This window comes from Mustela erminea, chromosome 6 (genome assembly GCF_009829155.1).
Source record: "Mustela erminea isolate mMusErm1 chromosome 6, mMusErm1.Pri, whole genome shotgun sequence".
Lineage (NCBI taxonomy): Eukaryota > Metazoa > Chordata > Mammalia > Carnivora > Mustelidae > Mustela > Mustela erminea.
In genome coordinates, this window is record NC_045619.1 from 120,652,136 (window position 1) to 120,676,893 (window position 24,758).

Genomic DNA, 24,758 nt, shown 5'->3' on the forward strand with positions numbered 1-24,758 from the left:
AAAAATGAGCCTTACCAGTCAGTCCTCACCCAGGTTTAGTCCTTGTAAAGGAAGAGCTACTGCCGAGAATCACCTGCGCTAATTTTACCAAGTGCTTTTAGTTTTCTGATTTATAATTGGCTTCTACCCGTTGAAATAGGAAATGTCCTTGAAGATAAAGTTGCTTGTTCTTGTATTAATATGCTCAAGAATCTTGCCCTGCGGTGCCGGGCTGGCTTAGTCAGTGGAGCGTGCAACGCTTGATCTCTGGGTTGTAAGTTCAAGCCGCACACTGGGTGTAGAGATTACTTAAAAAACAAAACAAAGCAAAAACTTAAAAAAAAAAAAAAAAGATTCTTGCCCTTATTTAGTAAGGGAAAGTTAAAAACAACAACAACAAAAAACTTATGTATTCCTATGTAGCCCTGCTAGGTGCAGATGAATTCGCTAAAACAGCATGTTCCCTATGTTTTGAGAGCTTGGAGTGCGAAAATAAAGGGAAAGTTGTAAAAAACAAACGTGGCTTCAAAATCCCAAGCCCAGAAACTTTCAAGAAACCATTTCCCATGCTTTTAAATAATAATTTTTAGCTGTTTTGATTTAGGGAAATAAGGCGATGTACCCTAAAAGGGGTGTGCTGTGATCTCTGAATTATCTATAGTCAGAAAAACAAACATCCCAGGACAGATTTGGTTAGCCCTTTGCCAACAACTGTTAGCCTGTTGCTCCTTTCTGGTTCTTACTCTGCTTCAGTTTCATCATTTCCTTGCTCCTGCTTTAATATTTTTTTCTTCACTTTATGTGTCTTTTGTTGCAAGTTCCCTCAAATCCTTTGCGGAACAAGGCTGGCTCCAAACAAGCCAGCATATGAATGGTAATTAGCTACTAACCACGGGCCACCACGGTGGGTGGGGATGAGCAGACATAGCCGTGGACTCTGCCCTCCAGGAGGTCACAGTGTGAGGGAGGGACATGAACCATTAATATAAGAAGGGAGTTTCAAAGTAAAAGTCTGAGGGCTAGAAGAGAACCTAGAATCGGCATGTGACCCAGACTTCTTGAGCAACAAGGAAGAACATCAAGAAAAGCTTCTCGTGATGCCAGAAGCTCCCCCTCATTGCCAAGCAGCAGTTAGCCAGGACAGGAAAAGGGTGGACAGGTTGGGTTTGTAAGCTCAGGAGAGAGAAGCAGAGACACATTCAAGGACCTGGAGACGGGTGTGAAATGCTGAGCCCAGAGAAGGGCAGGTGGCTGAACTGGGCCCCAGTAGAGTGGCTTGAAAGGTGTCTACTGCGTTCCAGGTGCAGATTTGTCTCTGAAGGTTGGAAGGATGACTCTGGGGGAGACCTATTTGAATCTGTGTTTTAGAAAGAACACTCTGGGGGCACTTGGGTGGCTCAGTTGGTTAGGCATCTGCCTCTGGCTTGGGTCATGACCCCAGTGTGCTGGGATTGAGCCCAGGCCTCAGGCTCCCTGCTCAGCAGGGAGTCTGCTTCTCCCTCTGCCCCATCCCCTGCTCCTGGTGCACTCTCTCTCTCTGCCTCACGCTCTGTGCTCTCTCTCAAATAAATAAAATCTTTAAAAGAAAGAAAGAAGGGAGGGAGGAAAGGAAGGAAGAAAGAGTGCTCTGTAGGCTTGGGGAAGGCAGAGCAGACTGGCAGGGAGACGGGGTTAGAAGCTCTTACCAGGAGTCACCTGAGAAAGGTTGGTGGTGGTTGCACTTCAGTTGTGGCTTTGAGGACAAAGATCGCAGGAAAAATGAAGGGACTAGTGAAGTGGGGGTGTTTATGGCATTTACAAGTCCCTATGGGTGAGGTGGGAATCTAGGATGACCCTTGGATTTTGGGTTGTTTTTTGTTTGTTTTGTTTATACCTCAACAGTTGGCTAGATTAGTTGGAGAGAGTGTAGACAGACCTCTGAATCCTGCCCGAGGACTACGTAGGATTGGTGTAGTAATCATCCACTTAGGGTTGCTATCATTGTAATCATAGGCTAAACTCTGATTCATTCTAACAGAGCTCTCCAGGAAGTGCCGTTCGTGATCGATATTTGGCATTCCCTAAGCAGACTGGTTCAAATTGCGGCTTTTCGGCTCTGTGACTTTAAGTGTTTTCACTTTTCTTGGCCTCACCTTCCTCCTGTAGTGTCAACTTGGCAGTGTTTTAGCGAGAACCTGAGATAAGAGAGACTAAGTGCTTTGCATGGCCATCTGAAGCATAGTCTGCTTAGTGAATGAATGAATGAATGAATGAAGCATCACAGTTGCTTCACAGTCTCCAAGTGAGCCTGGGGGTTCCCTCTTATTGAGAGCGCAGGGTCTTATGTTTAATGGATGGCCAATAAGTACTTATTGAATCTATATATTGCTACTTCATCTTTTCTGATTGTCTTTCTCCTAACCTGCCAGAGGTTGTGTTAACCTTCTTTTACAAAGATTCTTTCTATGCTTTTGTCCTTGTGTGGTTTACTTTTACTTAAACCTTATTTCATTTGATCCCTTTTTCACTTACAGAGATGATCCACACTTCATAATTTCTGACATTTTCCTATAAAATGTCTCCTTGGCAATTCTCCATTTGCACGCCTAACCTCACACTAGAGTGCTTTCGATAGTAGGATCTTGGTCCTTGTGTGACTGGACTGTGATAAGAATTACTGGAGTGCTGAACCTTTTCTAAAATTCTCACTGGGTCCCAGGACTTCGACTAACAAAGATCAGTCCATTAAGAACCTGATGAAATAGCTTGAACCACAGTCACTGCACTGAAAAGACATGTAATTTGATCAGAAATATTTGCACACGAAGCTATCAATTCTAGGCATGGCTAGAAATTAGCAAATCTGTAATAATAAAGAAGAATTCGAAATAGCTCTTGAGTTCATAAATCTCTGCCTGCTGTCTGCTTTAGTTGGAGGATTCAAAATATATATTCTATTATTTTACATGTAGCATTAGTATAAGCATTGGATAAGTTTATCCCGGTGTCATTGATCTTTTCCCTTTTACTCCCTTTTACCGGTTATAAATGAAAATAGATAAACATTAAAAAAAATAGAAAACCAGAAACTTGCCCTGGAAAATACATTAAATTGTAATGAAGAAAAAAATTATCTATTTTGGCTCCTTCTACCACCCAAAAATACACATAACATTTTACTATTTTGAGTTAAGCTCTACCTACATGTAGATGAATGCACTCTCCCTAAATTTATAGTACTTACAATACGGTTTCATATTTTGCTTTTTTCAGAAGTTATAATAAGAGCATTTTCCTGTGTCATTAAATAGTCTTTGAAAGTAGAACTCGAACGTTTGCATAATGTTCCAGTATGCATGTAAACATTCCCATACCATGAGATATTTTGGTTGCTAGTCTCAATAAGGCCATAATGAAATCTTTGTGCGTAAATATGTCTTACATGTCTCTAAATATTTCCTTAAGGCAGATCCTCAGCAGCAAAGTACCATTTTGAGACTCCAGATATATACTGCTAAACTGTTTTTCAGGAAAGTTGAGCGAATTTGCACTCTGGCCACTGTTCTTTCTTGGCTGGTCACCATATCCCCAGTCACTCTGGATCTATCTAATTTTTCACAGGCCAGACAATGCACTGGTTGATCGGATTTGTTTTCACTGCCTCCCAAGTGGTGCTTTCTGTCCTATCCCTACAATGTGACTTTTGGACACTTTTAGGACTAACTTGCTATTTAAAGGGGAAAGATTTTTCCCTGAAGCATAAAGCTAGATTTCTATTCATGAGACATTTCAAAGGGTTGTTTGATGTTTACAGTGCTGCGAGTAAAGTTTGGTTCCTTAAATGTGGCATCCATTTTAAATGCTTTTTTACTATTATTATTATTTAGCACTGTTCACACAAAACTAAAATCAAGCATCCCTCTTCCCCACGGTGTTTGGGGGCTTATCTAGCAGCAGTAATTCCAAACAAATATCCCAGTTAGTTGATCTTTGGGCGTTTGGAAAGCTATTTGAAATCTGGGCAGTTTTCCATTATGTTACACCTTCTGAAAATTATTTTTAAAAAATAAACCACGCTTTAGTTTTAGTTTGTAGACAGGAGAATTTTATGTGTGTAGCCACTGCTTTCTTCATTTATCACTAAAAATGAACATTTTAAACTAGATGGTCACATTTGTTTCTTTTACATATGTAAAAGAAGATGTAATTATTTGTAGGATATTCTAATGCAGTCGGATTTGGGTATAGTTCTTCATTTGACATGCCTGTTCCACTTTCAAACTTTGACCAAAAAAAAAAAGAAAGAAAGAAAGAAAAAAAAGTTTAATCTTACTGGAATTTTAGAGTTAATGGCAAATCTATTCATTTCAAAATGAGATTTTTGACTCCCTCATTCTTAAATAAGGCATAAACGAATTACTTTCTTTCTCTCTACTCAGTTCAGTTCAGGTTCACAGATGAGAACCAAATGCTAGATATTATGCAAGTGCACACACACACACACACACACACACACACACACAACATAGTTGAACAGAGACTGATCCCTTACAGACCAATGCAATACAACATGATGCGTGCTAAACACACTTTTGATCACCTTATGTGATATACTCACTAGGAGAGCCCCTTCCCCGAAGGAACAGCTAACTCAGAAAAACCACACCTGTGCTCTTAGGAACTGACCATTCGACAACCAATTTCCATTCAAGCATTCCTATTTCCACATGCGAATTTTCTGTGCCTGCCTCACATCTCAGCATCTTTTTCTTCATGTCTTCTTGGTGGTTGTAAATATTGATAAATATCAAGAAATAGGATGCAAGTAGATTGCAAAGTAAAACTGAAAACCTTAAAAAAGAAGATGCAGTTGTCGTGAAGTCGATGCAAGTGATACTGGAGCGAAGCAAAAGCTCCCTACAAAGCCCTGTGAGGATGTGACAGAGTCGGACCCTCAACACAAGAGGAGAAACTGACAAAGATAGTACATCTGGATAAGTGCTTCACAGAAGCACAAGTTGCCTAACAGCAGCTTAATAGAGGACCTTGGTAAAAAATGATAAAGCCTTCAGAAATAATTTTGCAAAAATAGCCTTCTTCACCACTGGGGTGCAAAAGTCAAGGAACAATGTCATAGCACAAAATTTTGTCACCCCCAAATCCAACATTCAGTTACTTCTTTGTTCTAGAATTAGGACATGTTTATAATATGACTTAATTGTTTTTAATGATGACTTATGATATTTTATTTCCTAATTTGAAACCTTAATCATGTCTTTTAGTATAACATTATTCGATGTTGGTTTCTGTATATTTTGGTTATCTACTGTTGTGTAACAAGCCAGCCCAAACCACAGGTTTCGAACAACCATTTTATTACGTCCCATAATTCTGTGGGTTGGCCAGATTCTACTGGGTTGGCTGCAGCTGTGCTTGCAGTCATGTGGGATCTTGGCTGGGTTAGAATGTTCGAGATGACTCACCCATTCATCTGGTACCTTCTCGGGGACAGCTGCAAGGCTGAGCTCAGAAGGGATGGGGAGGTGACTGGCTCTTATATTCCCCATGTGATCTGAGGGCCTCTCTTTCTCCACAAGAGAGGTAGCCAGACTTCTTACATCACAGCTAGGGTTTCTCTGAGGCACGAAAGCAGAAGCTACTTCCAAAGACTTGGGTCCCGGACACATGGCATCACTTCCGCCCCATACTATTGGTTCGACTGAGTCACGGGCGAGCTCGGCTTCGCTTAGAAGGGAGAGAGCACACAGACATGAGTGTGGGAAGGCACGGTTCACTGAAGGCTGTCTATGGATGCCAGCAAACACACTGTATTAAGTGCATTCATTTAAAAAGGCATTTCCAGTACCAGTTACTCATGGAAAATGAGGACCCCCCTGTAGCTGCAGTCGCTTCAGTGGGTCATTTCCAAAAGCCTAATGAGCTGTGATGTCAATCGCAACAGTCAGTCTGTTTTTAAGAATCACAGGTCTCAAGTGAAGGAATTCGTCTATAAGCAGATTACAGCCTGGGTTTGACTCATAAACTTCAGCCCCTTATTGTTAGGTTTATGAAAGAACAAGTGTAGGTGTATTTGCCTAGGGATACTCAGCAAATGTTTGGAAAATAATATAATGTTTGGTATATAATAATAATTTTGAACATTTGTGGGGTTTTTTTAAAGATTTTATTTATTTATTTGACACAGAGAGAGAGAGCGATCACAAGTAGGCAGAGAGAGAGGAGGAAGCAGGCTCCCTGCTGAGCAGAGAGCCTGATGTGGGGCTTGATTCCAGCACCCTGGGATCATGACTCGAGACGAAAGCAGAAGCTTTAACCCACTGAGCCACCCAGGCGCCCCTGTATGTGTTTTATAATTTAGGTAGTGCTTTTAGGTGTCACCTTATTTGCTTTTCATTTCAAATCTTACACGCGAGATCAGGCAGATATGATTCCAGTTTTCAAGTGAGGAAACTAACTCATGGTAAAATTTAAACTTTTTAAAATGTGTATATTTTTCAGTTACACAGGTAGGAAACATTGGAGCCAGAACTCCAGGGTTCTTTCAGACCAACTGTCCCTCCTAGAGTTCTTTTGAACTGAGAAGGATCTCAAACTGAAACCCATTCATTCTCTCTCCATGGACATGTGTGTATGCATCCACATGTATATAAACTGTACATTAAAAAATTCTTAATATGTACAGCCTTCACTGATAGTTAATGAATGAAATTGATAGGTAATAAATGAAATTCATTCTCATTAAATATATATGCATATAATATACAAATGTACATATATGTATATATTATATATATAATATATGTATATGTATATAAGGTATATATAAAATATACATTTTGGGGTGCCTGGGTGGTTCAGTGGATTAAGCCTCTGCCTTCGGCTCAGGTCATGATCCCAGGGTCTTGGAATCAAGCCCTGCATCAGGCTCTCTGCTCAGCGGGGGGCCTGCTTCCTCCTCTCTCTCTCTGCCTGCCTCTCTACCTACTTGTGATCTCTGTCAAATAAATAAAATCTTTATAAAAAATAAATAAATATACATTTTAAAGTACACCTTCATTGATGAATGAATATTCTTCATTGAATGATCTTTAGAAGGTCATTAATATCCATTTTCAAGCTAAAGGATATTACAGAACCATAAATGCCATCTGGAAATCATCTGGTCCAGCCCTTTCATTTCACAGATAGGAAAAGAGGCTCAGAGTGGTCAAGTTACTTGCTCCAAATCACACAGCTATTTATTGGAACAGCCAAGAGCTCTTGACTCTGAACCTACCATTCTTGCAACTAAATTAGGCCACCTCAAGGATAGTCTTCCAAATGAAATTGTGTGAGGATCATGATGCTTTATATGTTTAAAACATTAACCTGCGATTCACCTGGAATTCAAAGGAACACCAATTGTAAGCTCTTTAAGGAACTAAAGATAGTTAAAGGACCAGTGGTGCAATTTGCTGCAAATACCGGTGTTTCTGCAAGACAGCCTAGTGCTAAGAATCTGTGGAAGAGAAAAGGTGAGAACCAGCTGCAGTGTGGAGAGCTCTTTATGAGGAAAAAGAAGCCATAATCATTGTGTCTAATAACTTGTTCCATTTTCCACTGCGAAGAATATGCTAGTAGCAAAATCAAGGAATTTACATCAAACAGTCTCACAGAAGTGACTGTGGAACCTTTTTCTGAGAATGAGGGATTGAGATGAGCTAAATCCATAAAGGTCAGTTCTGTAGACAGCATTTTGACAGCATCACACTTGTCCCCACTCCAATGTTACTGTGACAAGTAGTGAGTAATGTTGCTTTTTGACCTGAATAGAGATCGAGGGCTTTTTTCCCCCTCTCCCTCCTCCTCTCCCTCCTTCTAATTCCCCTCCCTCCCTTCTTCTATTAAGGAAAAAATGTTTTCAATTTGTGGACTAAACAGATAAATTACAGAAGCCAGTAGTAATATTAATAGCATTTACCGAAGTCCTAGTGTATGTGACTTGAAGAGCTGACCAGCTAGCGTGTGTTTGACTAAAGAGTCAATTTAAAAATGGGCAGAGGACCTGAATAGGAATTTTTCCAAAAAAGACATACAGATGGCCAACAGATGCATGAAGAGATGTGCAGTATCACTCATCATCAAGAAAAGGCAATTGGAAAAACGATAATGAGATCCCCTTACACCTGCCTCCATGGCTGTGATCAAAAAGACAAGAAATGACAAGTGTTGGTGAGGATGTGGAGCAAAGGGAAGCCTTCCTCACGGTTGGGTGGGAAAGTAAGCTGATGCAGCCACTATGGAAACAGTCTGGAAGTTCCTCAGACAACTAAAAATAGAAATGCCATATGATCCAGTAATTATACTTGTAGGTGTTTACCAAATTAAATGAAAACACTAATTAAAAAAGACATATGCACCCCTGTGTTTACTGCAGCATTACTTACACTAGCCAAGTTAGAGAAGCAATCCAAGTGTCCATCGATAGAGGAAATGGGTAAAGAAGATGGGGTACGAGGGAATATTACTCAGCCATAAAAAAGGAGATCTCACCATTTGCAAATAGATTGACCTAGAGGACATTATGCTAAGTAAATAAAACAGACAAAGACAAACACCATAAGATTTCACTAATTCTGGAATCTAAAAGACAAGCAAAAAAAAAAACAGAAACAGACTCACAGATACAGAGAACAAACTGGCAGTTGCCAGAGGGGAGGCAGTGGGAGGAAGGGCAAAGCAGATGAAGGGGATTAAGAGATACAAACTTCTAGCTATAAATCCCAAGGATGAAAAGTACAGCATAAGGAACATAGTAATACTGTAATAATTATATGGTGACGGGTGTTAAGTAACTACACTTACGGCGAGCATTTCAAAATGTAATAATTGTTGGATCACTAGATTCAACACCTAAAACTCATATAATATTGTACATCAAGTGTACTTCAATTAAAAATAAAAATTTTAAGAATAAAGTCAATTAAGCTACAAACTCTACCCCAACAGCTGAACAACCCAATGTAATTTCCGACTTTAATAATTACTGGACTCCCCTGACCTATCATTTTTGATGAACTCAGGGAAGGCCAGAGCCAACGTAGGGGAAGGGGCCTTTCCCAAGTGCACCCATCTGCCAATGCCTTTTTCGAGGAGTGTCACTTCCTGGGTACATCTTCATCACCATCTTCATATTTATTACTTGGAATTTGGAAATATCCTCAGATGTCTATCCAACTTCCTTAGCCAAATGGCGGGGGGAAAGGCAAAAAAAACAAAAAACAAAAAAAAACCAAAGCTTGGAAATGAAACCCACTTTTTTCCTCTGATACAAGAATCTCACTGCTCATTTATATCTTTGAGTGGTTTTGTTTTATTTATCTCACAGTTTGAAGAACTCACTGGGTCCCATTATTGCTCTGTGTACTGAAGCGGTCAGATTGCATCCTCCTTATTCAGGCTTGGTTATTGATTTTTTTGACACTTAATATGAAAAGTCATAAACCTCCATGCAGTAGAGCCTTAGAACCATACATATCTAGGCAGGTGGTAGGTGTGAGGCCGAAACTCTGTGTCCCATTGTTCAGCCACCAGACCGACACTGAGAGAAGACATGTCACAGGTTTGAACCTGCACATGATGGAAGTATTCAAACAAGCTTTAAAAAATATTATGTGGTTTTAAAAATGTTTGGTCACAAGAAAGGGGAACCCTCCCACACTGTTGGTGGGAATGCAAGCTGGTGCAACCACTCTGGAAAACAGCATGGAGGTTCCTCAAAATGTTGAAAATAGAACTACCCTGTGACCCAGCAATCGCACTACTGGGTATTTACCCTAAAGATACAAACGTAGTGATCCGAAGGGGCACGTGCACCCGAATGTTTATAGCAGCAATGTCTACAATAGCCAAACTATGGAAAGAACCTAGATGTCCATCAACAGATGAATGGATAAAGAAGATGTGGTATATATACACAATGGAATACTATGCAGCCATCAAAAGAAATAATATCTTGCCATTTGCAACGACGTGGATGGAACTAGAGGGTATCATGCTTAGCGAAATAAGTCAAGCAGAGAAAGACAGCTATCATATGATCTACCTGATATGAGGAAGTGGAGATGCAACATGGGGGGTTAAGGGGGTAGGAGAAGAATAAATGAAACAAGATGGGATTGGGAGGGAGACAAACCGTAAGTGACTCTTGATCTCACAAAACAAACTGAGGGTTGCTGGGGGGAGTGGGGGAGGGAGAGGGTGGTGGGGTTATGGACATTGGGGAGGGTATGTGCTATGGTGAGTGCTGTGAAGTGTGTAAACCTGGCGATTCACAGACCTGTACCCCTGGGCATAAAAATATTTTATATGTTTATAAAAAATTAAAAAAAAATGTTTGGTCACAGATCAAATGTCATCAAGGGCAGTGTTTATAGAGTACTGCTACTCAGTGTGATATGCCCCCCCCTGCCCTGGCAAATAGAAGTGCCTGCCTATTTGTACCAGAAGACACTTTTTTTTTTTTTTTTTAAGAAACCCATTATTTGGGGGATACTTTTGTAGAAGCAGCAAGTCCAGTTAGAAACTTCCAGTATCCCGTGCCACTTCTGCTTTCTCACCATCTCCACTGGCATCTTCTCAGACCAAGCCACCACCTGACTTTTTTCCCCAGGTTCTAGCGATGTCCCCATTGGTCTCTGCAGATGCACAGGCTCCCCTTCATCCATTCTCCGTGGGGCTACTAGTTATTCAGTTCATACCTTCTGCTGCATGAAACTCTGAAATGCTTTCCTGTTTTTTTTGTTTGTTTGTTTTAAAATCAGGTAGGGGGTTGATCAAGGAAAGAAAACAACTATAGGTGAAATGGAATTTCACCTAAATGAAATAGGATTTATTACAGAGATTCGAAGTTACGCAGTTCTTGGGGAGGTGAACTGAAAATCAATTCACCCAACATCAACCTGCCAGTTTGACCCCTGCATCTAAAATTGCAAAGCAGGCACCTTCAGCCAGGTCCAGGACCAGGTGTGGGAGAGGCAGGGGCAGGAAAAGGGCTTGAGTCTAAAATCCTGGAGGATAGTCATTTGAATGTAAAATTTTCAGAAGTCCCATCCTCTGAAATGAGAAGTATAACCAAAATGGATATTCAACTCAGGGGGACAGAAAAATCTTAAGCATAATGGCCTGAGTGAAATAACTCTGGCAAAATCTTGGGGAAACAAAGTGAAAATTGCCCTCCAAACTCCCCACCCACCACCAAATCTCCAACAGTTTGGCAAATTTATAAAAGTTAATTGATGCGTGTATTTTAAAAAATGACACATCCTACGTACGTATTGTCTCTGGTTTCCAGCTCAACCGTATAGTACTGGTTTTCTTCTCTCTCTCTTTTTTTTTATTTGAAGTTTGTGTTCTTTTCTGGTTCCATATCCATTGGGGTTCAAAGCATTGTTTCCTTTGACCAGCTTATACTGGTAAATGCAGACTAGCCTCCGTGTCTCTGACTGCTCGGATTTCACATTTGAAGTACAACAGAGCTTTTGGCAACTGCGTTTATAGCTCCTCTGTCGATTTTCCCACTATCTTCCATGGCAGGTGTGTGCAATGTAGAAGCTCCTGTGGATGCCTGCAAAATGCCAGAAGCCTGCTTTTTTCCATGCGGGTTGCCCCTTTCTGTACACTGGCCACCATCATTGTCCATTCCCCTCCCCCACACCGTGAACTCTTCACTCCATGGTGGAAGCCAATGGTAGCCCCTTGCCTGTACCTTGGAAAGAGAATGTGGGTGAATGTGGGTGGAAGAGCCCTACAGAAACAGCACGTAACTAGGCAGAAACCACTAACCACGAGCGCTGTATACAGACTCTGTCTGACCAAAGGAAACACTCCATCCTAGAGCAACGTCCGCTACAGTTTCTTCTTTTCATCCTTTAAGTATGGGTTACCTTGTTTGTGATTATAGGAAACAGCAACTCCTTCTGCCTCAGGAATTTCCCAGGAGAGATGACATTTCTTAAGTTGTTTTTTTTTTTTTCTTCACAGATTCACAGGTGGTGAGTTTGAAACTTACTAACATTGCTCTTTCAAATCTGTATCAATTAACTATGCAATTTGGTGCTTTTCTAGTAAAACGGCTAGTGTTGTTGCTTTTTTTTTTTCTTTTTTCTTTTTAAAAAATTGAAGCCTATGGGGTGCCTGGGTGGCTCAGTGGGTTAAAGCCTCTGCCTTCGGCTCAGGTCATGATCTCAGGGTCCTGGATCGAGTCCCGCATCGGGCTGTCTGCTCAGCAGGGAGCCTGTTTCCTCCTCTCTCTCTCTCTGCCTGCTTCTCTGCCTACCTGTGATCTCTGTCTGTCAAATAAGTAAATAAAATCTTTAAAAAAATACAAATAAGTAAAAAATAAAAAATTGAAGTCTAGTTGACATGCAATGATAGTGATAGCGTTTTATCAGTTTATTCAAGTTCCTGGGCCCCCTCGGCCAAAAGAAATGAAAGAACAAATGAACCCATATGGAAGATTGAATCGATCATGAATGGAACTGTGATTTTTGTCAACAGAAAGAACTAGTGACATATCCCTTGCTCTCAGTAACAGGGAATAAAGCATCGAACAGTGTGGTCCTAGACATCGTCAAGGAAAATCTTTGCCCCGTGCAGTGACTGGCAGGCACACAGTGACTCTCTAAACAGACACCAGCTTCTGTCACATGTGAATTATTTAAATGATGGAAGCTTGGCTTGCAGAAGAGCACTACCAACCGAAAACTAATGGCCATGCTAGCCACAAGTCCTACAGTTGTCTGTCAAACAGTCGGAATCAATTATTTACACATTCTAGGCCAATATATATCCCACCCCTCAGTTCCAGATAATTGCAGATAAAAGCTGCTTTAGCCTCCGAGCGCTTTTTCTGCCATCTCTGGTCTCTTCTCACCGTGTCTCTTGAATGTACCACTGTGCATCGTCCTCTGCCTGTTCTCCCCGAAATGATCTCCTCTCTACCCAAACGCTTCCTCTGAAAAAAATCATCTAGGGAATACACGGTAGTTCCTCCTGCTAGCAGAACAGAGCTGTCATTTGTTAACCACGGGCTGTGTGCTAGACCTGTGGTCGCTTTGATACTTGGTAGCTCATTTCATTGAATTCCTTTGACCTTAGGAAATGTGCTTTGTTATTCTAATTTACAGAGAAGAAAAAGAGAGGCTCCGAAGGTCAGAGATTTCAGAATGTCTTTTTAAGGAACAGCTTGGGAGCTCCGGAGGCATTTTCCTTTACCTGGTTCCCAGGCAGTTTGTCCCCGCCCTCCGAATGTATGCGGCCAGCACTCTGTGTAGACCACTGTTTCTGGCAGGGGTTCCGCTCTTGGCCATGAAGGTGTTTGTCTTCACACTTTCAGTCGCGCCTTCTTCTTTCCAAGAGAATCCCTTCATTTAGGAAGCATACGGACGCATGAAAGCGCTGGAACTGGGATTCTTGTTGTCAGTGATGGGAACTTGGTGACTACTTAGTTTGTATTGCAAATGAAAATAAACAGGATAAATAGAGAGGATTTTTACTCTTTGGAAGCAGCACTTTTCAGTTTCAATCAGAGTCACTTTCATTATAACAAAGGATTTTTGCTTTTTTAAAGATTTATTTATTTGAGAAAGAGCGTGTGTACATGGGGGGGAGGGGCAGAGAGAGAGAATCATCAGGCAGACTCGCCACTAAGCACGGACCCCTTCACCTCCGACACTGGGCTCAATCCCAGGACTTGAGCGGAAACCCATAGTCGGACGCTTAACCAACTGCACCACTCAGGAGCCTCGGAATTTTTGCTTTTAATGATTTTCCAAGTATTTCTGACTATGTGCGCTAGACCAAAGAAAACATCTACAGCAAGGAAAGTCTTTATTCTTGTTTTTTATTAGTAAACCTAGGCATGCCCCCTCCCAGTTGTTCTTTGGGGGGAATAACCTATTAAATCATCAAGGTCAGAGATTTTTGTCCTATGTATTTAAATCTACAATTTCTGACACATGATGGACCTTTCAACAGAAGTTTGTTCACTTGGGTAGTGAATGAGTAATGGAACGATCAATAGCCTCAGTCTATTTAATTTATTTGAAAAGCAACAAATGAAAAATTTCTGATACAAGGCTGGTTTTGACCTAAGTTATTGATTATGAAGAGTTTTTTTTTTAATGGAGATTATTGTGGAATTAACCAAGGAAGTACAGCCGTGACTAATGAGATAAAATTAAGCAAACGGAAACTCTGAACTGAATACCAAGAAATATTTTCAGTATTTGAGGCTGGGATTAAATCAGGTGAAGGCGTCCCAGTGGAAGTGGCCGGGGACATTTAACACCATGCGTGTCACTGAAGGCTGCAGTGAACTTCAACAATTTACTAGACACTGACTCTGGCTTTGGCAGAATGATAAGTGGGATCATATCTCTAGTTCCATTGATTCTCTTTCTAACACAGGTATCCGTTCGCAGCCCCCCCTCCCCAGTGGACGAAATTTATGTGTGTGTTACATTTTCTGATTATAGTTTTCTTTTCTTTTCTTTTCTTTTCCCAGAAAACACTCTTTTTAGAGCCTCTTCCTGGTATCACCAGAAATGTCTTCCTTAAGTGGGAAAGTCCAGACGGTGTTGGGCCCCATAGAGCCCAGCAAACTGGGCCGTACCCTGACTCATGAACATCTGGCGATGACCTTTGATTGCTGTTACTACCCGCCTGCCCTGTGTCATGAAGCCACGTCTCGGGAACCTATTATGATGAAAAACTTATTCTGGATTCAAAAAAACCCTTATTCCCATAAAGAGAATCTTCGGCTGAATCAGGAGATGGAAGCCGTAAGGGAAGAACTGTTGTATTTTAAAGCCAAAGGTGGAGGGGCTGTGGTGGAGAACACGACCGTTGGGATTAGCCGAGACATGAAGGCTCTGAGATGGTTTGCGGAAGAGACAGGTGTCCACATCGTAGCTGGAGCTGGGTTTTACGTGGAGGCAACTCACTCCCCGGAGACCAGAGCCATGTCAGTAGAGCAGGTGAGAAGTCCTGAGGGCATGGGCAATACTTGCGTGTCAATTCAGAAAGGCCAGAACCTCAGACACTGGATTTTCCCTCTGTCATCCCCACCAAGGAATGTCACTGACTCAGAGGTAGCATGCTACAGAAATGTGCTAGCTAGCAAAGACATCTGCCAGTGGAGACCCAAATTAGGAACATTTCATCTCCTAAAGAAAAAAAGCATCAAGGGAGGAGAGCTTAACCCTCTAGTCACTGAAAACCCCCAAGTGTTAACATTCAGGGATATGTGGTATTCCTACTCTGTAGTGGTACCACAGCCTATTTGTAAACCTCATTTTCCCATTATAAACTTCAGTTACATAACCCCGATTTCCTTTCTGGATTTTATCATAACCAGCAATAAAAATTCACGGTAGGATGAAATCTGGCAGGCAGAGACTTGGCACATGGGCGAGTATGTTTCCTTCTTTTACAAAACAGGAAGGGTGGCAGAAAATCCATCCCTGGTTTTGTTATCATAGGATCTTAAGCAAGAATGGGCAGAAGGAAAGAAAGCTTTCAGAGAGAAACAGAAAGAATCAGCCACGAAGCTCCTTTGCATATATATGTGCTCCCTTTCTGAACATGCCTGGATGTGTTTATACATGTTTATACCTATTGTCTGTATGTGTATGTATCTTCCCTTGCCTGCTTGCTAGGCAAAGAATGTCAGTTGCAATGCCAGTCTTCGCCATGATTCAGTTAATCGTTAAAATCTTTGTATCGCAAAGCTTTATCTGTATCATTTTCCAGTCATGTCTTTACCTTTTTATATGCATATATTGTTTGAAGATTACCCTTAAGTCAGCATTACACTTTCTTCCAACCACTCTTAGTAGTAATATACCTATGAATCAAAAAAATGCCGTAGGAGTATTGTGTGCTGTGAATCTTTTGTGCTGCATGGGATTAAGGACTGCATACATTAGGGAGAATTAAAGGATTAGTTGATATAGTTGACGTAGTTCAAGGGCAGTCTTTTTATGTTGTAGATGTTTCTCAGGTTAAATTATAGATTTTTTTTTTTTCTCATCTGAATGTCCTTTCATGAAGTCACTTTTCCCCCCATAGCTTCCTAAAGCCACAGATTTCTCATCAAATAATCACAGTAAGATGATATTGAATCTTTGATTTAGAATAACTTGCTGAATTTGAGATTTGGCCTTTCTCATTGACCCATATTAATTGAATGGATGGCAGATACAGTTTTAAAAGAATGAATGACCAAAGGAATAAATCCATTCACCTACTGTGGTGACTCTGGGTTGATCAATTCCATAGTCTATAAAATATTTTCTTTCCTGCTCTTCCTTAGCTTACTGATGTCCTCGTTAATGAAATTCTCCATGGAGCTGATGGAACTAGTATCAAGTGTGGCGTCATTGGAGAAATTGGCTGCTCCTGGCCTCTGGCTGAGAGTGAAAGGAAGGTTCTTCAGGCAACAGCTCATGCTCAGGCTCAGCTAGGCTGTCCTGTTATTATTCATCCTGGAAGGAATGCAAGTGCACCATTTCAGATTATCCGAGTATTGCAAGAAGCAGGTGTAGACATCTCCAAAACGGTTATGTCTCACATCGATAGGTAAGCCGACTCTCTCCAAATGAGTCCAAGTCACCAGATGATAATGGATGGTCAAATAAATAATATCATCAGATTAGTGGAATACTAATCACCTACAGAAAACCACTAACCACCTGGATGAGAGTATCTTACAGTAGACGTTAGTAAAAGTCAGTTCTGTGTCCTGACTCTGGGCTGTTGGTGTCCTAATATTTTGTGTAAATCATTTCTTTTCATTTACTTAATCCTTCATAACCTTCATAGGAGCTGTCCCTGTGTATTTCACTTCTTTGCCTCATGTTCTGATACTACAGTAGCTGCCAAGTCTACTTGCTCAGTATTTGTCCGTAGTTAAAGTGATAAATTTATCTGCAAATATAAAGGGAAGGGAAAGTGAACGGTTTCACCCTGAGAAGAAAACCACAAATGTAAATATTCAAATGTGCTGTTGTGACTGGTGGTTTCAGTCATCCGAATTTGGGAAAATGCAATTATAAATATAACACAATACTGGGGCATAAGCCTGGGTGGCTCAGTCAGTTAAGCATCCTACTCTAGATTTTGGCTCAGGTCATGATCTCAGAGTTGTGAGACTGAGCCGTACATGGGACTCCAGGCTCCACAGTGAGCCCGAAGTCTGCTTCAGATTCTCTCTCCCTCTCCCTCTGCGCCTCCCCTCCACTCTCTCTCTCTCTCAAATAAATAAATCTTAAAAAAAAAAAAAAACCATAATAGTAATGGGTATATTATTTGGTAGTATTCTTGGTTTCCCATAGCAACTATAACAAATTATAAGAAACTGGGTGGCTTAAAACAAGAGATTTCTTATTCACAGCTCTGGAGGCCAGAGCTGCACTTCCTCCAAAGGCTCTAGGGTAAAATCCTACCTCCCTTCTTTCACTCTGATTGTTACAAACATACCTTGGCTTGTGGCTACATAACTTTAATTTCTGCCTCTTTCTTTACATGGCCCCCTCCTGTCTGTCTGTGTCTTCTCCTCTTTTGTTTCTTAGAAGGACATATTATTAGATTTCGTGTCTACCCAGATAAACCAAAACGATCTCCTTTAAGATCCCTAACTTCATCACAACTGCAAAGACTCTTTCCCCAAACAGGATCACTTTCAGAGGTTCAGAGGGTTAAAACATGAACATATCTTTTTGGATCCCACCACTCAACCTCCCCCCCAACTCATGATATTAGATATGGAGGGGTCCACAAAATAAGTGACTATCTTGTTTGAACAGATGTTGGCTGCAGTTTGTTTCTTGAAGAAACTTAACAGTATTACAAAGTCCAGACATTAGCCTTTAGATGAAATTGGTTAAGAAATTAACACAGGACAGAGGTGCCTGGGTGCCTCAGTGGGTTAAAGCCTCTGCCTTCAGCTTGGGTCATGATCTCGGGGTCCTGCGATCGAGCCCCGCATCAGTCTCTCTGGTCCGCATCGGTCTCTCTGCTCAGCAGGGAGCTTGCCTCTCCCTCTCTCTCTGCCTGCCTCTCTGCCTACTTGTGATCTCTGTCAAATAAATAAATAAAATTAAAAAAAAAAGAAATTAACACAGGAAAATGAGACTAATAACACATTACAATTACTTCTATCTTGCCTATTGGAGTAAAGCCATATTAACAGACTGGTAGTCCCTCATCGCCACACCTGGCATTCTGCTCTTTGAAAAACTAATAGTTCTACAGCGTGCACTGATAATATGCTTCTACTTAATATAAATGTTATAAAATCCTGTGCTGAAAAGAAATTAAAAGTTACAATTGTGGCAGAATGGAGGGGGTTGTATTAATGGACTGACAGAACATCAAGGTAAAGGCAATTTTCTGGCAACTGGGTTGGTATCAAGATCAATACGTGGCTGTTTTGAATATCTTCTGGTTGTGCTGATGCTTCTAGATCCCCATCTTAGAGGTAGTGTATCCTAATATGAAGAATAGAATCTTTGGACCCAGAGACTCCTGCTTTTACATCTTGACTCTACCATTTGCTGTAAGATTTAGGGTAAGTTCATATGAATTTAAAATAATGTATTTGATAATGTTACCTTGTATGGTTTTGAACATATGTAGCATCTTTAATCCAGAAGGATGATTTTTTTAATACCTTTTAAACAGTGTGAAGTATGGCATGAAAATGAGTAAGATAGTATACATTTTTAAATTTTATAAATATTTCTCGGGTTTTTGAAAACATTGTATTCTGTTGTTATTAGGTTCTCCAGAGGTCCATTAGCTACAGTTAGTAAACATGTTCAAATATTCTGTCTTCCTATTGACTTTGTGACTGCTCAATCTATTGGTTACAAAAAAAAAAGTATGTTAAAATCTATTATGGTGGATTTTTAAATTTCTCATTGTACATATTTCAGGTTTTTTAAATATATATATAATTTGAAGCTATACCTTCATGTGCGTATGAAGTTGTTTCACTTTCCTGGCAAATTGAAACTTATTTCAACATATATTGAACTGCTTTATCTCTAGTAATTTGAGTAATGCTTTTCGTTTTTAAGGCTTCTTTATCTGATATTAATGTGACTCTCCTGATCTTTCTTTGTTAGTTTTATAAATTAGATACATTTTACACACACCTAGCATGTGGCTGGGTTTTGGGTTTTATCCAGTCTCTTCTCCTATATGAACACTTCAGGTGTTTTTTTACATTGACTATGTAATGTTTTTTTTTTTTCTTTAAAGATTTATTTATTTATTTATTTGACAGACAGAAATCACAAGTAGGCAGAGCAGGAGGCAGAGAGAGAGGGGGAAGCAGGCTCCCTGCTGAGCAGAGAGCCCGATGCGGGGCTCAATCCCAAGACCCTGAGACCATGACCTGAGCCGAAGGCAGAGGCTTAACCCACTGAGGCACCCAGGTGCCCCTAATTTCTAATGTTTTTCTTCCCCTGATTTTATAGTTTATTGGTTCTTTGGGCTCTCATTCATGTGAAGTTATTTTCTCATACTAAAAAAAAATGTTATTGTGATCTGGAAATGATTATGAGTCCTAGGCTGAAGGATTTTTCCCCCCGTTCATTTATTGGCTTGTTTTATTTATTTCTTGTAGGCAGTTAGAGGGCACTACCAATCTGGGACTACTTTAAACTCAATTTCTAAAAATTAAAAAAAAATTATTTGTTGTGGTAAAATAGTCATAATATAAAATTTACCATCTTACATCCATTTTGAAGTATAAAATTCAGTAGTGTTAAATACATCCATGTTGTTGTGCAACCAAACTCCAGAAATCTTCATCTTGCCAAACTGAAACTCTCTACTCACTAAACAACTCCCTACTCCTCCTCCACACTGGCCAAGACAACCACCATTCTACGGTTCACCTCTATGAATCTGACGATTCTAACTACTTCATACAAGTAGAATCATACAGTATTTGGGTTTTTGTGTGACTCTTTATTCTTTTTAAGATTTTTATTTATTTATTAGAGAGGGTGGGGGAGAGGGAGAGAGAATCTGAAGCCAACTCCACGCTGACTATAGAACCCGACGTGGGGCTTGATCTCACGACCCTGAGATAATGACCTGAGCCAAAACCAGAGTCAGACGCTCAACTAACTGAGCCACCCAGGAACCTCTTTTTGTAGCTCTTTAAACTTTTCATTTGAGTGGTTTAGAATCACACAAGGTCTATGAATTTTGGCTCCTAAACCCAGTGAATGCAGGCTTGCAGCTGTGGAAAACAAGACTGAGAAAGGCATATAATCTCCAAAGACTCCCACTGTGGACCAGATTTTTACCTCCTCCTCTGCCCCCATGGGTGTTATGTGGGGTGAGGTCACACTCCCTTTATGTCCTGATGGGACTGTGTCTACAGTTTACCTCCTAATTATCTAGGCTGGGCTCTGTCTCGCCTTGGCCTGTTAACTGGCCCCACACCAGGCAGATGGGTGCTATAGGTCTCCCCTTAGCTCTCACGTTCTCTGTTCTCTTGTTTCTGCACCATGAGCAAGTCCTTTACTTCCCCACCAGCCTAACCAAGCATTTAAAAATATGATTTTTCCCCCTTTCATTTTATTCAGTATTTTACATGCGCTATGTAGGAAAGGCTTTTTGTGAATATTTCATCCACCATACTGCTTGAACTGGCTCATGATGATCCTTAAAGAAGAATCTTTCTGATTCTTTTTAGAGGTAGACATGTAGGGAAGTTAGAAAATTACGCTTGTTAATAGAAAGGAAGCTTTTGTTGGAAATGGTGAAATAACTCTTCACTCTAAGTACAGCAGGACATCCTGGCTCATAAAACCAATATACTGTATACATATGTGTATTTTCTTTTGAATAACAAAGCTACATTGTCTGATTTTCAGTGGCTGCCTTTCCAGTGCCTCCCTCTAGAATGGCTCAGGATGGAACTAAGAGGTTGGCCTGACATCAGACAAATTCAGAGCATGCTGGGAAATCCCGAGACCATTCTGAGAGCAGCCCACCCATTCTATACCTATATTAAGGACAATGCGGGGTTCCAGTGCCTGAAGAAATAAATATGTAGAAGTAGGAACATTTCAGGGAAGAGGCGACTGGGCAAAAATGGCTTCAGGAAAAAAAAAAAAAAGGTAGTGCATTTGGAAAAACAAATGGAATAAAGTAAAATAATAATAATAATACTCAGGAAGGCAGATGCTGGCAACTTTGGCTTTTTGACGTGGGTGTTCACAGCAAGACAGTCACCAGGCTGAAGTGTGACTAGGTCAGCCTTTCACAGACTCCTGAGGTCTGCCAGACTGCACACACAATCTGATCTGTATTGAAAGGGCAAGGATTTCAGCTTTTATAATGGGGACAAATCATAAAAGGGCATGTATTTCCTGCAAGGAAATACACAGACAGCACATCAAAAGTAGACCATTCGGAAAACAAGACCTCCAGGAAAAGCAAACCCAACAAAACACAGGCATCCCGGAGAAGGCTCTGAATCCCGGGCTGTTGTGATTGCGAGGTGACGGGTCCAGACACTGGATTTGCCCCACAACTGCTTTTAGAACACTGGGCTCTCACCAGGACCGACGCTCAGATTTAACTACCTATCAGAAGGGTGCTTTTATCCCCTTCAAGGTAGGACTTCTATCATTTGAGAGCACAAAATAAAATGCTCCAGGATGTCCACAGTCACGTTAAAGCAGTGAAATATTTTGAAGGTAGATAAATCTTCCCTAGCATTCATGCATAAGGCATTCTCTCTTTAAATACATGTAGACACATGCACGCACACACACATACACACCCCCAACAGCAGCAACAGCAAAATTGCCACTACTGATCCAAAAGGAGCAGTTGAAAGGCTGAGAAGGAAGAGTTAATGAATGGCGGACACCTCAGGACACCTCTGAACCACACTGTTGTCATGTGACCATGTGCGACCCGCTTAAGGTCGTTTACCTAGAGATAGCAACCTTGACAAGATAAATCTGCTTCTGTGTCTAGGCCCTCCCCTCACCATCTGTTCTCTTCAAGAAATATGGGCCTGTGGACGTGCCTGTGGATGGCTGTGAATTTAGCCCTAGGGGACAGGGCAGGGGGCTGCCCTTCACAGTTACAGCCACCCAAAGTCAACAGTTACTGCAAAATAACACCAGCCCTTGGGTGTCCCTGTTTGGGTTGTTAATCTACAAAGGCTTTATGCCCTTTTTATTATAATTATACTACCTGCTAAAACTCTCCCTACCTTTCCACTGAGCATAGAATCCCAGCACAGTCTCTGCCCTGGTCTAACACAGGGTGTGTGGGATTCAGGAAGATAGCCCGCGGATGGTCTTTTCGCAGTTCACCTCCAAGGATATTTTATCCATCGTGTACAATAAGGTAGCTGTAAGTATTTTTGTGACAATAAGATTCTTTCATTACCAGTGAAAGCTGGGTGAAAAGGACAGGCCTGGAAAGCATTGGGGTACTAACTATTTCCTGATTAAGTTTTGAGTCTCTGGGAGGGCAAAAGACAGGTGCTGTGTCTCCATCTTTTTTCTATTTGGTTATCTATCTAACAAAGCACAGGGCTTTGATGGAAATCTAGGGCCTAGAGTTTGATGAGAGGCACAGTAATAGTTAGACGCAGGAATATAGCCCACCTCTCTCTTGGAAAATTGCTCACTGTGGAGGGTAGAAGTATTTGACCCAAGCGTTTTGAAAGAGCAGTGAGAGCGTAAGGAATGGGCTAATAAGCCATTTTATTCTCTGTACCGCTGATTATTCATTCCAAATTCACCTAACTCTTTAAAGGATACAATTTTGATACATTTTTTTCATGCTTTCAATTAGATAAAAGGAAGAGGGTAGAATATTACTTCATTCATTCATTTATTCGTTCAACAAACATTTATCAAGTGCCTCATGTACCAGACACTGGGATAGAGCAGGGAACACGACACATTTTCTGCCTTCAAACTGATAATTGGTTTATAATTGTGGTGACTTTTTACTTTACAGTTGTCTTTGAAAAGCCACCAAAAAATTATTATCTGGTATCCTCGGAACTGCATGTTTTTTAATTCCTATGAATACTAGTGAATTAACATGGGATCACTCAAAATCAACTCCAGGCAAATATCTGGCAAAGGTAAATGGTTCCGAACATCTTTATATCCTTAGGTAGGATGGTAGGATTTTAAAGAACGAACAATTGGTATGTCATGCACGTGAAATGGTTTAGAACATCTAGAATCCTGTATGTACAGTGCTGTAGTTCTTGACAGTTTATTATTAGCATTATGCATATGCATGCATTATGTGCATAAGGAGAGTATGTCTGAGAGGAATGAGTACACATTGTAGAGTATATACATTGTGCACATTATTTATAGTAAAGACAACTTATTTAGTCATATTGGCTCAGATCCTACCATGGAGTGAAAAACTAAAGAAATCAGTTCAGGCAACAAAGTAGAGAGAGGTCTGGTAAGCAAGTGAGAGTCTTTAAAAGAAAATAAGTAATAAGAACACTCCCCTGTTCAAAATTTACTAATGTCCACTGACATTTCTTCTGCTCTCGCTATGGCAGATGATAGGAAAGAAAAACTAGGGGGAAAAAAAAAGAGCCTAGATGCTTTTAAACATGTCATTATGGCCGCTTGTCTATAACTTGTCACACTGTGGCCAAATTTTATATAAAGATCTACGTTGGTTTCTGGAGAGTTCTCACTGACATAGAAACACAAACTCTGAATACATTTAAGGTTAAAATTGTGTGATGATATTGGCAGCAGCTATTCCTTCATCCGTGTAATGTGCCTTCCTTCTAAGTGTGTTCTACACACATGTGGGATGATGGAGAAACGGGGTGCTGGAGTCATAGGGCTTAATTTCTGGTAATGACACCAGCAATTTTGTGTGATCTTGAACAAGTCACTTAAGCTTTTCCAGTCCTCATCTGCCAAAAGGGGTTAAGAAAAATTACTCCTACCCCCTAAAGTGTTATGTGGATTCCCCCCATTATTGTTGATCATGGATTTCCTTTCATTGCAGGACCTGTATATTAATAATTTTTTTAAAAAAGTCCAGACAAATGTGTGACAGACTGAAAGGCAGCAGAACATCTTAAAATACAGAAATAATCCCAAATAAAATATAATTAAGTTATGCTGGTAATTGATATTTGTGGAGTATCCCAGATTGTATGCTATGCTTTAGCAGACATATGGGCAGACCAGCCCATATGGGGGGCCAAAGAAGGCACTGGTCAGGTATTCTCTCCAGTGCATTATACCCACCCAAACCTTCTACCAGTAATTTTTTTTTCTAAAGAAATTTTTCATGAGTCTGACACCATTCCCATGGAATGTGACATTTTAAAAAATAGGATTTTTATGTCTATGAGATTTATCTTCACTCTTCTCAATACCATCATTCCCTGAACTGTGTACCGCCTTACATGAAAAAACGCAAGCTCTTTTGTGCTATGTGGCAGCTGGAAAGTTCATATGGTAAAAAGCTCTTCCTAGGGTATATAAACTGTGAAATGTATTTTAAAATAAAGTTTTAATTACGCTTCACAATTCAGAGCCAACTTCTGGTTTTAGTCTAATTTAAACAAGGGTTTTTCTCTCTTGCAGCCATCTGTTCCTTTTGCGTAAGCCGACACTTAAGTCATAATATTGAAAGTGTGACATCATTCCTTCTATGATGTCATTAAATAATCTCTGTAAGGTGGGGACTCGTGC

General features: G+C 40.6%; 1 protein-coding gene across 1 annotated transcript in view; it reads left to right on the plus strand.

Annotated features, from left to right (window-relative positions):
- Positions 1-24,758, plus strand: part of PTER (phosphotriesterase related) — a 65,703-nt gene that overhangs the window by 21,824 nt on the left and 19,121 nt on the right. Inside the window, exons 2-3 of the mRNA XM_032349506.1 lie at positions 14,525-14,996; positions 16,334-16,599. Coding sequence (XP_032205397.1) covers positions 14,565-14,996; positions 16,334-16,599 — 698 coding nt within the window. The 5' untranslated portion in view covers positions 14,525-14,564. The remainder of the gene's footprint in view (positions 1-14,524; positions 14,997-16,333; positions 16,600-24,758) is intronic.